This window comes from Bos grunniens, chromosome 10 (genome assembly GCF_055505025.1).
Source record: "Bos grunniens cultivar Pamir isolate PY7600 chromosome 10, Bosgru_T2T1.0, whole genome shotgun sequence".
In the NCBI taxonomy this organism is placed as follows: domain Eukaryota; kingdom Metazoa; phylum Chordata; class Mammalia; order Artiodactyla; family Bovidae; genus Bos; species Bos grunniens.
The window spans coordinates 10,774,226-10,790,707 of NC_141174.1; the positions used below are offsets into that span (position 1 = coordinate 10,774,226).

Consider the following 16,482-nt stretch of genomic DNA (forward strand, 5'->3'; position numbering starts at 1 on the left):
GCCACTGGGCAGTTAGTTAGCCTTGTGCTCTAGAGCCCGTGAGCCACAACTACTGAAGCCCACACACCCTAGAGCCTGTGTTTTGCAGCAGGAGAAGCCACTGCAGTGAGAAGCCTGCACACTGCAACTAGAGAATAGTCCCCACTCAGCAACTAGAGAAAGCCTGCATGCAGCGGTGAAGAGCCAGTGCAGCCAAAAATAAAATTAAAAAGTTCTCAACAAAAAAGTTTTACAGTACGATCCATATTATGGTTGGTACTATTGAGGCTGTTTCCTAGGGAATAACTTGTATAACTATAAAACAGAAAGTTTGGCAGAATCACTTGTAGTAGGCCCATCTAATTTTGAAGAATTTTTAGTGTTGTGGGAAAGAATTTTGAATTAAAATTGTCTTTAAAAGGACTGGCAAAATTAATGACCCATCTCTGATTAGTTGTGTCTCCTTGATTCTAAAGAACATATGTATTTAAACAGATCATAGGTCAGACTTCAATCAATAAAATGTGTTAGCATTTATATATATTTCAGCATTTTACTTGTTTTCAGTTAGTGTTTGTTCCATGTGTTTCTCATGTTCTAAAATGCAATCAGTATAGGCTCTTGCAAATAAAAGTTTTTTGGATTTTTATATGTTTGCATTACTATTCCTGATTCAGAGATAGCCATTAAAAAGTTTGATTAAAAAAAAAATCTAACAGCTCTTTGTGCATTGGAAATGAACATATTGAAGAGTTACATAATTTCATAAGATATGAAATACTGATAATGTATTTGGTAGAAGGCTGTTTCAGGGAACTTATAAAACAGGACCTTATATCAAACTAGTTTTGCAGGTTCTCTTTATGAAATTATTGCTGAAATGCATTATTCATGTTATGGCCTTTTCACAAGATCCAGGAACGAACTTTCAGCAGACATTAAAAAGATGGTTTGTGTATGATGTATGTGTGTATACTCAGTTGCTCAGTCATGTCTGACTCTTTGTGACCCCATGGGCTATATAGCCTACCAGGCTCCTCTGTCCATGGAATGAATTCTCCAGGCATAAAAACACTGGAGTGGGTAGCCATTTTCCTGCTCCTGGGGATCTTCTCAACCCAGAAATTGAACCCACATCTCTTGTGTCTCCTGCACTGGCAGGCAGATTCTTTAGCGCTGAGCCACCTAAGAAGCCCATGTGTATGATACATCACAAGAGATATTTATAGCAACTTGAATGTGCAGAGGTATGCAGGTGGTATTGTGTCATGTGTGCTATAAGGAAAATGGTAGGTCAGTTTGCTAGTAGAGTGAGATCTATTAATCTTAAGTTGTGAATTACAGGCACTTAACATTCCTAAATAATATTTCTCAATACTGAGTGGTTTTTAGTATATTCCTTAAATTTAGATTACCTTTCATTTGCTTATAAGGACAAGATTTATTTAAATCTTTCATTTATTTAATAAAATGAAATGCAGAATGCGGCATTTTATAAAGAGAACCTGGCAAGCTGTAGCTGAATTAGGAGGATATAATGGGAATTTCAGGCTTGAGATATAAAGATTACTTAGGGCTGTCAAATGGCAACAAGCATGTTTTCTTGGAGGGCTGTTTCTAGAGCCTAACTTGATAGTTACATCATTAAACTACTTCAGTATAATTTTCCAAGATTTGTTGGCTTCTCGAAGATTAGCATCTCCAAAGCAGTTAATGTTTATTTCTTGAAGTGTTTTCAAATTAAAGTGTTAGTCACTCAGTCCTGTCTGACTCTTTGCAACCCCATGGACTGTAGCCCACCAGGCTTTGTCTGTCCATGGGATTCTCCAGGCAAGAGTACTGGAGTGGGTGGTGAATCCCTTCCCCAGGGGATCTTCCCAAACTCTAGTCTCCTGCAATGCAGGCAGATTTGTGGGCTGTGAAAATTCTAAAGGAATTCTCCCTTGATTCCCTAACCTGTATTGTCCCTGCACTGGCCCCTGGAGGGAGTGGAGGGTGGTGAGTACTCACATAAAAGTGTTTATAAAAATGTGTTCGTTAGATTGTATATACGAGCCTGGTACCTTAAAGAAGGTTGAAGCATGCTTCATGCTAAGTTGCTTTGGTCATGTCCAACTCTTTGTGACCTCATGGACTGTATGTAGCCCACCGGGCTCCTTTATCCGTGGGATTCTCCAGGCAAAAATACTGGGGTGGATTTCCATGCCCGCCAGCAGGGGATCTTCCCAACTCAGTGATCGAACCTCTATCTCCTGTGGCTCATGCATTGCAGGCGGATTCTTTACTGCTGAGCCACCAGAAGCCCCAAAAAAGGTTGAAGGAGAGGAGGGGGGGAAACAACTCTTCTGTAGTTTTATAGTTACAGTATAGTGAGATACATGGAAAAATGGGCTTCCCAGGTTTCACTAGTGGTAAAGGACCTGCCGACTAGTGCAGGAGAATTAAACGAGGGTTTGCTCTTTGGGTCTGGAAGATCCCCTGGAAGAGGGCATGGCAACCCCTCCCAATATTCTTGCCTGGAGAATCCCCATGGACAGAGGAGCCTGGCGGGTTACAGAGTTGCAAAGAGTTGGACATGACTGTAGTGACAGCATGCATGTGTTTACGTGGAAATACTTACAGCTCAGGATTTTTCTTTTTTTTTTTTTTTTAACAAAAAGGAAAAACAGTAAAAACGTATAATTCTTTTGGAGGAAAGGGGAGAAATCTGTTGAAGTAGTAAATCAAGAATTTATCTTGGATTTAAAAACAGAGTATGTAATTCCATGTATATTTTTGTAGCTTAAAGTCAGAAAATATAACTCCATTTTAAAATGCAGAAATTAATTTTTGTGACTCAAGATTTTTAAGGCATTTTTTATATTACTAAAACTGTTAGTAATATATGTTTAACCTTGATAATGCCAGTGTTGTCACCTTATGCCATAAGTGTATTGTCATTTCAGAAATCTTAGTATTCTTAATTTATACCATAGTTAACAGCTCTCTATAAAGAAAATCTTTTATCAGAAGATTGCAATTCTTAGAGATGCCAGCTAAGAATTGCAATCTTTTGATAAAAGATTTTCTTTACAGACTTGTTACTTACGGTATAAATTAAGAATATTAGGATCTCTGAAATGAAGATATACTTTTGCCACTAGTATATTAGTTGACAATAAGGAATTGGGGGTAAGCAAATAGAATAAGAAAGAAATAATGGAATGGATATTTTATTTATCGTACAGCATTATTAGTGTGGGTTAGAGTTCCTTAGCGTACGTTCTCTAGGAGCGGAGAACCTCTTAATTACATTATTCTGCATAATTGCTTGAAATAATTAGGTAAGATATTTAGCTCATTGGTCTTTTTTGTACCATTTTATTAATTGGGAGGTAGTCTTACTGCCAGAACTTTTCATTTTAGTATATTCTAAATGAAACTTCAAATACGATTAATATATGCCAGAGGTAAACTGAGGTGCTGTTAAGCACATACATAGTTTGATTGTTTTCTTTTCAGAGTGCTGCTGCTACAGCTGCAACCTTGGCACTCCCTGCTGGTGTGACTCCTGTTCAACAGATATTAACAAATTCAGGTAAATAGAAATAACTGAACTGTTACTTACTTAACTCAGAATATGGTACCATCTAGCCTTAGTTTCGGAGAAGGCAGTGGTACCCCACTCCAGTACTCTTGCCTGGAAAATCCCATGGACGGAGGAGCCTGGTAGGCTGCAGTCCATGAGGTCGCTAAGAGTCAGACATGACTGAGCGACTTCACTTTGACTTTTCACTTTCATGCATTGGAGAAGGAAATGGCAACCCACTCCAGTGTTCTTGCCTGGAGAATCCCAGGGACAGGGGAGCCTGGTGGGCTTCTGTCTATGGGGTCGCACAGAGTCGGACACGACAGAAGCGACTTAGCAGCAGCAGCCTTAGTTTTGTCTTCCTTGAAACACAGAAAATAGTAATATTTCTTTTGCCATTTGGCTTACGTTATTAAAATAAGATGATTTGAGGACTATAGCTTATTAAACCATAGACACTGCTGAGGATGCAGTAAAGAAGATGAGAATTGCACTTGAACTTTTGATCTATGAATGAAATACTATTTCTTGAAATAAAGTATGATTATCTAGAATGCTTATTTCACTTGGTCTTTTTTTCTAAATGCATTTAACCTGTGAAATAATTAAAGTTTTACTTAAATTTAAAACCTGCCAAATTAAGCTTAATTTGTTTGAACTAATTTGTGGCATTAAACTAAATCCTATAGTACTTTACTATAAAATAGCAAAATTTATTGCATTCTAATAGTATCTCTCTATAGGCTGGCAAAATTTACTTCTGAGCATAATGTTTGAAGAATTTATTTATCTGGATTTTAAGTATTTTCTTTGTAATATTAATTACGCAATTTCTTGTTATTTTGTTAATTTCTTAATTTTTGAAGAACAAACTTAGGAGCTTATCTTGCTGCATATTTTAATGAAATATAATTGCTTGCTACTTAACTCAAGATTGTGAATTATCTAAAACAATATTTTAGAGGGATTTTGCGTAAGCCAATAATGCAGTGTTATATGGCATTGATAATTGGTTCAGCAAACTCTTACTTTTTTTCATGTTGAAGCTAAGTTAATGCAATGCTTTGGTTCAAGATATTAATGCTTTATTATACTTTTGTTTCTTTAAAGCTTTGAAAATAAACAGCCCCTGAAATATTTGGTCTTACATGACTTATCAAAAATAATTTATGCTTTTAATCAATTTATAACCTGTTAAAACTTTTTTGGAAAACAGCTTTATCAGGAAAATAAAGTATTTTAAGCAATGTATTTCACCATATGTGGAAGTTAGAGAAGGTGAGGATTATAGTTTACTGTGTATAGATGACAGCCCTTAATAATATTGTTAATTTTCTTACTCAACAATTTCTGACATTCACTATGGGCTGTCAGTCACTATAAATGTTTTATTTTGAGGTGGTCACTGCTGAAGTGGTAACTTGGAATGCATACTTTTTGCTTTAGGCCAGCTTCTGCAAGTGGTCAGAGCAGCCAATGGTGCCCAGTATATCTTTCAGCCTCAGCAGTCAGTGGTTCTGCAGCAACAGGTTATACCACAAATGCAGCCTGGTGGAGTACAAGCTCCTGTTATACAGCAGGTAAAAGTCTTTTAAGTTCTGACCACCATGGGGTTCTTTTGTCTTCTCCGTGCTTCCCTTTCCTTTTTCCACAGCTGTATCTACACATATTCTTAGACTCTTCTCCAATACTACACAACCTGTCATTCTGAATTTCTCCTGTACACCTCATAGCTTAACTTAGATTCAGTATGTTTGACTGAATTGTTATCACTACTAATGGTTTCTCCTCTCCCCCCACCCCCACCTTCCTTTTTATATGTGGCACCACTCTCCATCCAGCCTCCTAAGCTAGTTACTCAGCATTCATTCAACACACATTTACTGGGTGGCTACGTATCAGGGTCTTTGCAAGAGACTAAAGACTTAGGAGCTTAGGAGTGAACAAAGCAGGAACACGTCTAGTTTCATTTTGCTTTTGTATTATCTGGAAAGGGGTACATGGACTCCTCCCTTTTGCTTACCTCTAATATCTAAGGTACCATGAAGTTCTACCAGTTCTTAATAGTTCTTTTTTTCAGACTTCAGTTTAAACATGTTTTCAATCCTTTAATATATTTGAAGCAAGTTTTGTTTTCCCATACTCCGTTTTCATTTTCTTAGTTCATGTTTTCATAATTTCTAACTTAAAATACTGTGTTATCCTCTTGATTTCCCTGCCTCCAGTCTTATGCCCTCTTAAGTTGACTGCCGCTCTATTTATAGTCATTGTTCTAAACATATGTAAATCTTTTTTGCTTATTGGAAAACATGTAAATTTCTCAGCATGGGTTGTAAGATCTTTTTTTGTGATCTTGATTTTTTTTTAATCTTTCCTGTTTATTTTTTGCCATGCTTCCAGTTTTTACCTGCTTCAGCTGTTATTTATATCAACGTTGACAGATAACTTGAATCTGCTTGTGTGCCAAGTGTTAAACACTTTTGTGAGGACAAAGATGAAAGAGAAATAGTTATTTTCTTGAGGATCTTGTGTACTGTGAAAAAGAGGTAGAGACAAAAACACATGTTTATATGATAGTATGATGAGGGAGGTTAGGTCAGAGGAGTCGCATTCATCAAACCTGTTCACAGCTTTCCCAGTTTTGCTCTGCTGGTTCTTCTGGGTTTCTCTTGATGCCAGTCTGTATAGAATGCCACCTTTGGCCTTCCTTCTAGCAGTTCTCCCCACTGTCCCCCCGGCAAACAGAGAAAGCCTGGCTAATCTCCCAAAACACAAATACTAGAACCTCTAGTATTACCTACAGGAGAAACTTCCTTGACCAGGTCTTGTCCCCCATAGCTGAGTTTAGTACTCGTTCCTGTCCTCTCATATGCTATATCATATGTCTCTTACACCTTCTGTCTTTTTGAGTTGTTATTGTTTTGTCTATTGCACTTTATCTGTAAACTTGTGAAGAGAAATACTATCTTGTTATTTTTGCTTTCCTTGAACCTAGAGACAAGACATTGCCATTTAGTACTTTTAATTTATAACTGGGTATTCTCTGCTTTTTACTTAGTAACTATAATTATAAATATGTCCATTATAACAGATGTAATTAATGTTTATTAATATGTTCTTTCTGAGCTGCGATTTACTTCAGAACCCTAGAATGCAGAAGCTGGAAGGAACTTTAGAAGTCATCTGACTTGGTAGTTCGCAACTTCGGTTATATGATTAGAATTATCTGGGAAGCCTTAAATAAAATGAATAGATATTATCTCATATCAGTTAAATCAGAATATTAGAAGTAGTGACTTAGGTATCAATATTTTTAAATTACAGGTTGTTATAATTTGTAGCAGGGTTGAGAACCATTGACCTTAAACAATGAAGCGAGGTTAAATGACTTGCCTCTGCTACATCTTTATCTGTGATCTTAGAACTGGAACCCAAGGCTTCAGTTTCCAGATCAGTGTTCTTCATAGAGTGAAAGTGTAGCCTAGTATTAAGAGCAGAACCAGAAAGCCTAGGTTCATGTTTTGTCTCCTAGTGACTAGATTGCAAGCTTTGCAAGTTATTAAACCTCCATACCTCAAGCAAATTAATAACATATAACTCTTGGCCTGGAATCTGAAATATACATAATAGCAATTACTTGATAAATGTAGCAGTTGTAATTTTTTAAAATCTGTTTTTCTTTAGAAATTTGAATGGTAAAATGAAAATTGAGTGGATCTGTACACTCAATAAACATTCCTCTTGTGCTTTGGTAGTTTTTACCTGTATATGAGATACGGCCATTTGAGGGTGATTCTTTCCCACTGGGGCCTGTTTCTGTGTATCAAATGATGAATCTGAGCAATTTGATCCTCTGAGTAGTTCCTAATGTGTAGTTTTTCTTTTGTCTTAGGTCTTGGCCCCTCTTCCTGGAGGGATTTCACCACAAACAGGTGTCATCATCCAGCCCCAGCAAATCTTATTTACAGGAAACAAGACTCAAGTCATACCTACAACAGTGGCAGCACCTACACCAGCACAAGCGCAGATAACTGCCACTGGCCAGCAGCAGCCACAGGCCCAGCCTGCTCAACAGCAGGCTCCGCTGGTGTTGCAAGTTGATGGAACTGGGGATACATCATCTGAAGAAGATGAAGATGAAGAAGAAGACTATGATGATGATGAGGAGGAAGACAAAGAGAAAGATGGAGCTGAAGATGGGCAAGTAGAAGAGGTAAGTTTAAGTAAAAGACTTGAAATGAGGACCTGCTCAGTTGTTCTTCCTTCACTTGGTGCCAAATTGATGAATTCTATGTTTTTAGAGGCTGTTAGGGTACTATACAATGTAAGATTTTAAATACTAAGATTTTAAATAATTTAAAAATTACTATACAGTGTAAGATTTTAAATAATGTTAAACTGTTAATAAGTTTTTTAGATTGTTCTGGATGTATTTATAAAATATTTCTGTAGCTGGTAACAAAAAGCAGACGTATACCAAATTAGGTTTTACTTAGAAATGTGATGACAGTGCAAGTAATTCTAATTCTTTGGCTTAATACATTCATCATGATGTGGCTTAAGGGTAAGACATTGGTAGAACCAGGTAGATGTGGTTCATCTTTTCCTTCAGTAATCTAAAACAGCATTTGGGAAGAGAAGACACTTCAGAGTTAAAATGTTCCATATTCCATACCAGTTCCTTAGATAACCTCATCTGCTCTTATTGTCTGTCGGCAGTTTCACAAACCATTTTTTCTTATTCATCTTTTGTTGTGTATTTCTAGAAGTACATAAATATATCTTTGTTTTCCTCAGTGCTCCAGCTTAGGTACTTATAGTCAAGATGGTGTTGGTCTTATCCACAGTTTTCACTGTTATTGCCTCCTGCAACAACCTAAGATGTGATCTTCTGGTTTATCTTCTTTCTTCTTTTAAATTAAGTAATGTTTTTTAAAGAGTACTATTTTATTAAATATTGAATAGATAAAACAAATAAAAAGTGTTTTATGGTGTAAACAACCCAGTGTCTGCATCTAATTAAAAAAAAAAAAATCCCCTTACCAAACATAAAGTCCCCTGAGTGCCCCTCCCTAATCCCCATCTTCTTCCTTCTACCATCAGAGTATCCTTGCTCATGAATTGTGTGTTCGTCACTACCTTGCCTTTATATTTTACCATAAGTATTTATATTCCTAAGGAGCATATTGTTTAGTTTTTCATGCCTGTTTAGAAGTGGAATAATTGTGTATTCTTCTGCAAGTTGATTTTTTTCCCAAGATGGTATTCTTGAGGTTCATCTAAGTTGTTGCATACACCTAAAAGTATTTTCACTGTTAAATGTTAAAAGTTTATCCATTTTTGTGATACATTGGGCATTAGGGTTGTTTCCACTTGTTAACTGTACAGTTATAAAATATTCTGGAATATGTCTTCTAGGGACACATTCAAGTGCTATACCTAAAGATTGAATTGCTGAATCATAAGGCATGCATATCTTCAAGTTACAATAAAATGGCACAATGTTGTACTAATTACACTTCTGGCATTCAGTATATAATGATGCATGCATTGTCTTCACCAATACTTGACATTGTCAGGCTTCTTAATTTTTTTTGCCAGTTTGGTAGGCAGAAAATTTTTCATTTTGATTTTAATTTTTATTTCCTTGATTAATGATGAGCAGCAAAAGGCTTCTGCTACACCACTTTTTTTTTTCAATTTTCTTTTTTGTTATAAACACCATAGCAAATTTTAAAAAGCTCTTTGAAAAGAGAAACATATAGTTCTTGATTTCCTGAGTGTACTTAATGCCTACCTACTCCTTCCCTGTACACAGTGGGATGATCAAAAGAAACAGGATTTTCAGGTGGGGGTGCCGGCGGCCATGGTCATCTGTATTTACTGGGTAGCCTCTTGACTCTTTCATGTATTCTTTGTAGGCAATCAAATCAAATGTGAAAAAATAGCAGTTTTTCTTGCCTAGTTGGCTAAGTTCTATAATATTGGTTAGAAACGGTGATAGTGGTGATAATTGCACATACTAAGTGCAAATTGTACACCTTAGAATGGTTAAAACTGATGAAATTTACCTCAGTAAATTTTTTTACATTTATGTTGGTGATAACTATTTTGAATTACAGAATATATACATATACATGTGTGTAAGTAGGTACAGGCTTAGAGACTTAAAATCTGTTTTTTCTTTAAATTGGAGTATAGTTGCTTTACAATGTTGTGTTAGTTTCTCCTATACAACAAAGTGAATCAGCTATATATATACACATATCACCTCTGTTTTTGGATTTCCTTCCCATTTAGGTTATCACAGATCATTGAGTCCTGTGCTATATAGTAGGTTGTCATTAGTTATCTGTATTATACATAAGAGTGTATATATGCCAATCCCAATCTGTCCCACCCCTGCCTTCCCCTTTGGATCCATACACTTATTCTCTGTGTCTCTGTTTCTGCTTTGCAGGTAAGTTCATCTGTACCATTTTTCTAGATTTCATAGTTTATATACAGTATTTGTTTTGATTATTTTTCTTTCCATTTTTATTTTGCCCTAGCTTCTCTTTCTTCATTAATTAGAAATTAGAGTTGTATGTTTTATTGTCTGTCACAGCTGAGGTCAAGGTTAACTTGATTGGTCATTTTATGTTCTAGCTAGATCTTGGCATTTGATTCTCTTCATTAGTGAGATCAAGATCCCCCCCTTTAAAATGTGGTTGCCTTAGTTATGCTTTAAGCCTCCACCAGTAGAGATACTAATTTGTATTCCTAGTCTTTAATGTCAAGACTAGCTAGGCTGCCGACCTTTTTTATATACTTGTTTTCCTTTTCCAACTTCACCAGTGTTTTCTTTTTTTTACACAGCTGCTTCTGGTGGTACACATACCATTATCTCATTAAATCTTCATATTTTCCTAGGTCCACTTGTAGACAAATAGTTACTGGAAAGAGTTATCTTCTTGTGCTATTCTGAAAAAATGAAATAAAGTAACATCTTTTGAGTCATATAAATTATATAGCTTAACTATTTTAATTACTATATTTAATTTCTTGCTGGAATTTCAGTGACACTGGCAGAATCTTAACATAGCCAATTAACAATATGTTCATAGTGTATGTGGATCTGTCTGGCCCTTGGTTCTCAAAGAACTTCAAGGTCACTGTGTTTCTTTTCAGTGAATATTAGAAGGACCTTTTTTTAGTAATACATGAAATATAAATAAATGAACTCTTTTTTAATTTTTAGGAACCTCTCAATAGTGAAGATGATGTGAGTGATGAGGAAGGACAGGAACTCTTTGATACAGAAAATGTTGTTGTGTGCCAGTATGATAAGGTAAGGATTTAATCAGTTCTTTACTGTCTGAGCCACCAGGGAAGCCAGTCATCAGGTTACTAACATTTTTGCTATTGTAATTTCTTTCTTAAACCATCCTGTCTGCCGTGTTCAAGCATTTGGTTAGCTGATTGGTGCCTCTTAGAAACTTGAGTATAAACTGTGTGAATGAAAACAGTGTTATACTTTAGTAGATTATTGTAATGGAGTGAGAAATTAATTTGTATAACTATAGTTGAAAAATAAGTTATGCATGAAATCATAAAAAGTATGTTGTTTTCCATTTAGATTGTGTCTCCCAACTTATTAACAAAGTAAAGCCAGTTTATGTTGTCTTTTAATATGAATATTAAGTAAGTGGGATAACCCTATTTTCCCTCTGACCTCAACTACCTCAAAACTTAAAAGGCTTTAATTGAACCTTTCTGTAGCCTTTTGAATGAGGGTAATAAACAAGACTGGTAACTAACAAAAGATACGTTTTTACTGAAAGTTATTTTAAATTATTTAACTTTGCTGTATGCAGTCCATGGGGTCGCAGAGCCATACACAATGTGGGGACTGAACAACAACAAAATTTTGGTAGCAATAGAAAAATTTTAAACTAGGTTCTATGAAAATTAGCTATTGACTCCTTAATTTCTTAATTCTTAAAAAGGATGTTACTTCTCAAGTATTTTCGTTATAGTTTTGGCATTGTCGAGATTTTTTTGTTTATTGAAACATTTAATCAGAATTGTTTTCTGGCTATAGCCATTAAATTTATAATCCACAAATTATGCTTCATTTTTATAGTTTAATTTCAACAGAGATCTTTTCCGAGTGTTGAAAACTATGATAGATATAGTTGGGTTTTATTTATAAGCACTTCTCATTCACTAAACGTCTATTTATTAAGTGCCTAATTGTGTCAAGTACTAGAAGTGAAAGTGAAAGTTGCTCAGTCGTGTCTGACTCTTTGTGACCTCATGGACTGTCCATGAAATTCTCCAGGCCAAAATACTGGAGTGGGTAGCCTTTCCTTTTTCCAGGGGATCTTGCCAACCCAGGGATCAATCTATACTCATGCAAAATTTGTGCTCTTTATGCCCTCTTTTACAAATGATGAAAGTCTTAAATTTGTGTTGCTTTTATAAAATGAATATTATAAATAGCCATGTTTATTGCAAACATCTGTAGGAAAAATGTTTAAAAAATGAATCTTATCATTTCCTAATGTAAAGGTAAAATTAAGCCAGTTAAGTACCAGTGAAATTATAGAATTAGGTTAGTGAGGTCACTGATTCAGAGTATCAGGGCATCCACTTTTGTACCTTATGACTACTAAGTTAAGCACTCATAATACCTTACACCAAGCACATGGTAATACAAGTAATTTCTTGTTATATGCATTTGGAGGAAAAGTATTGAAGTTGAAACAACAGGGGATACCAGTAAATCTTTATTGTCAGGAAGACTCAAGGGACCCTGTTGGCAACCAGATTATCCAGAATGCAGTATCATGATAGCAGGATGTCAGATACATAAGAAAGGACCTTTACCTTAGCTTGACTGAGGAATATGCTTCTAAGTATTTTCATATTATAAGAGACTAGTATTCTCCTTTGTACACTTAATATTTTTAACGTTAAAATTGGTTTGTTTTGCTCATGGAGGCAATATTTTAATGTTTTAAAGTAAGAAATTTAAAAGTAACTTTTAAGTAGTTTGTTGTATGGTAAACAGTTTTAAAGTTTACAGAGATCTAATTTTTATTATCAAATGAGTTTTGGAGATTGGAGGGTTTTAGCCAACAGTGTAAGAATGGTGGTGTTCTGAAATGGGCTTGGGTGTAGTTTGAGGCAACTTGAACTTTAGGAGTTTATTTTTGAAGCCTAAATTTCAACAGTGAGTCAGTTTTAGCAGCAGTCATACAAAGAATTGATTGTGTTGCCAGTCAGATGAGAGCTTTAAATCTAATAATGAGGCAGAGTTCTCACATAGTATGGATAGGTAAGGACTGATGGCATCAGGTATTGAGGCATCGGCCTTGTTTGTAGATAGTGTTACTTAATATTTTTGTCATGAGGAAAGTTCAGAGGCCTTTTTCCTTGCACTCAGTCCTGTATACTCCTTTATACAGGACTTAATGTAAGGCCAGTAAATGAATTGTTTTTCAAGTTATATTTTGTGATTTAGTCAAGTAAAAATATTTACTACTTAATACTCAATATGACTTCAGTACTTAGTATATGGAATATTACTTGATGCATATGATACTTTCTGTATTTGCTTTTTGCAAGTTGTCTTGCAGCAAACTGCAGTTCCTTTACTTGTCTGTGGAATTCTTTTTTCCTGGCTACTCATTGCTTGTTTATTTAATTCCATATCTTTCAGCTTATAGTTACTTGTTCCGTACTAGAAATAAATTTATATATCCATTTTTAGGATAATTAATACTTTCTCTATAGGAAGTCAAAGAGAAAAGGAGACAGAGATCTTTTTATTCAAAAAATACTTAGTGTCTGTGATGTTCCAGGGCACTCACTGTTCTAGGAGCTTGAGATAAGCCAGTGAACAAAACAAAACAGTCCCTGCCATTTGGAAGCTTACTCTAGTTGAGGGAGAAAAGGCTAAAACATAACAAAAAGATAAAACAAATTACAGTTACCTTAATACAACACTGGGGCTAATTGCATGTAACTTAGAGGCAGCCTTCTGTATCTGTGGTTCGTCTGTATATGTATAGTCATCCAACCACAGTCCACTTAATTCTGTGGTATTTATTATTGAAAAATACCTGTGTATAAGTTGATTTGTGCATTTCCAAACCCATACTGTTAAAGGTTCAACTGTAATTAATATGCTATGTTAGAAGTTGATAATTAGTGTGGGTAATTATAGAGTGGGAAAGGAAACAGGATCAAAGGCTTGATGAAAGTTAGCCATGTCGTTATTTGATGGCATACCTGCCTTCTTTGTGTGAGAAGCAGCAAGGAGGCCAGTGTAGCTGGGCTTGGGGGAGCAGTATAGCAGGAGATTAAATCAGGTCAGTGAGGGCAGGCGGTGTGGTGTAGGACTTTGTGAGGACATGGGCTCTCACTCTGAGTGAGAAGCTCTTGGAAGGTTTCAAATATACAAAAGTAGTATCACTTACATTTTAATCTTAAAAAAAAATTGCTTTGTTGGGAACAGAATATAGAAGAAACAAAGGTTGAAATGAGATTAATAGAGGGAAATCATAGTAATCCACATGAGTGAAAATGGTGATTAAGGCTAGGATGATAGCATTGGAAGTGATGAGAAGCATCTGGATCTTGGATGTTTTGAAGGAAGAGTCAACAGGCTTTCCTGACTCTTGTGTATGTGGAAGAAGATAAAAAAGGGAATCAAGAATGACTCCAGGATTTTTTTTTTTTTAAATGAGGAATTAGTCAAAAGAATGAAGATACCATCAACTGAGATGGGAAAAGCTGCAGATGGAGCAGATTTAGGAGGGGAGAGTGGCTGGTTTGGGACATGTTAGTTTTATATCTGTTAGATGTTCAAATCATCCATCCTAAGGTGTTAAGTGTAATAATCTAAATAGTGTAATTAGACCAGAGTTATAAGACCACTTGGACTTCTCTGGTGGCTCAGTGGTAAAGAATCCACCTGCCAGTACAAGAGACACAAGAGACATGGGTTTGATTCCTGGGTCAGGAAGATCCCCTGGAAAAGGAAATGGCAACCCACTCCAGTACTCTTGCCTGGAAAATCCCATAGACAAAGGAACCTGACAGGCTTCAGTCTAGGGGAAGTCACAAAAGAGTCAGCTACGACTTAGTGACTAAACAACAACAAAATAAGACCACTTAATGTAAGAGGCCCTCTTCTGAATACTGTTTCACTTTATTATACTCTATTTTGCTGTAATAAATGAGAAAAGATAGATATATGGTAAATTTATATATAGCTTAAGTTAGTGATCTTAAGGAAGGGCATGAGAGTGGTTTTCAAATATATGAAGTATTCACTGTTTTTTAGATTAACTTTCCAAAAGGCAGGACTAGGATCAATAAGAAGTTTGGGGTAAGCAGCTTTTAGTAAGGGGTAAAGTATGAAAGACTTGCAAGGGGGCTGTCCCAGGAAGGGATAACTGAATTTGCAATTCTTCACCTTCCACTTTTAATCACACTCAAGCAGACACTAAACAGTGATTTGCCAAGAATACTCATGGAGACTGTTTGCATGGGGATGTTAGACCATGGAGTTTTAGCAGTGGGATAAGAAAATGCCTGTACATAGTGAGAATTTCTGCATTATTATGGAAAACAGCCTGATAAATAGAAAGCGTCTTGGACTGGGGCAAAGGAATCATCTTTTGTCACTTAATTGTGATATGTCATTGATCATCTCATTGAACTTCTCCAGGCTGTAATTTTCTCCTTTTAAAATGAAAGCCTGAAATGGGAGTGATGCTTATGATTGAAGGTAAGGGAGAGAGTGAAGACCTGGAAATCAGTTAAAAAGTATTTTAATATGTCGTATGACAAGAGGCTATTGATGCAGTAACTAGAAACTTATTGGTGGCCTTTTAGAAAACAGTTGCCAGGTGTCCTGAAGACAAGTAAAGTAGAATTAGAGATAAAATAATAATTAGAGAAATACTAATATTAGTATGAATTCTTATACTGGGGGGCCACAGTATTTAAAAAGTCAGCAATATGTAAGTTGTTAGTGTATGTGAGGAAGAAGAGAGTAGTTGTAAGCATGATACCAATAATGAGGAAAAAATGTCCTGGTGGTCAGTAGATAGGGAGAATGAAGAAAAGCCTCTGGTTAATTAAATCGTATAGACTTAAAAGGAGTTACAGAGAAAAGGCAAAACATAAAAAGTGTTCTAGAAGCATCAGGGAGAACAAAGGGTATTCCTGTTTTAAATATTTGCCTCTAAAGAATTGTATAGGAAATGACACGTATATGCAGACCTGGTAGAGATTAAAATAATTTGCAGAGAAACATTATTAACTACTTTAATGAACCCAAATACTAAGAGCTATAAAATAAATATTAATTATAGACTTTTGAAAAATTCACCTAGCTAATTGGTTTTTTTGAGAGAGAGATTGTATCAAACTATTAAAATGCAATTTGACCACAGTTGTATGAAAATAGAAATCAGATGGAGATTAAACAATATGCTACTGAACTTGAAAATACTTTGAGACAAATGAAAATGGAAATACACCATACTAAACATGTAGAATACAGCAAAAGCAGCTCTAGGAAGGAAGTACATAGAAATGCCTACATCAAGAAACAAGGAAAAATCTCAAACAATCTAACTTTACACCTAAAGGAACAGGAAGAAGCCCAAAGTTAATGGAAGGCTGGAAATAACAAAGATCAGAGGGACTAAATGGAGACTAAAAAGATAATAGAAAAAAAGATCAATGAAACTAAAAGCTGATTATTTGTAGAGATAAACAAATTTGACAAACCTTAGTGAGACTCAAAAAGAGAAAAGAGAGGATTCAAATCAAATGAAAGAGTTAACAACTGATAATAGAAATACAAAGGATCATATGAGACTACTGTGAATAATTATACTTTAACAAATTGGTCCATATAGAAGTAGATAAAT

At 35.5% G+C, this 16,482-nt stretch overlaps 1 protein-coding gene across 1 annotated transcript in view; it reads left to right on the forward strand.

The window, feature by feature from the left end:
• GTF2A1 (general transcription factor IIA subunit 1) overlaps positions 1-16,482 on the forward strand; it is a 37,303-nt gene that overhangs the window by 15,164 nt on the left and 5,657 nt on the right. Inside the window, exons 5-8 of the mRNA XM_086319357.1 lie at positions 3,481-3,556; positions 4,994-5,127; positions 7,440-7,760; positions 10,788-10,877. Of these exons, the coding sequence (XP_086175483.1) occupies positions 3,481-3,556; positions 4,994-5,127; positions 7,440-7,760; positions 10,788-10,877 (621 nt within the window). The remainder of the gene's footprint in view (positions 1-3,480; positions 3,557-4,993; positions 5,128-7,439; positions 7,761-10,787; positions 10,878-16,482) is intronic.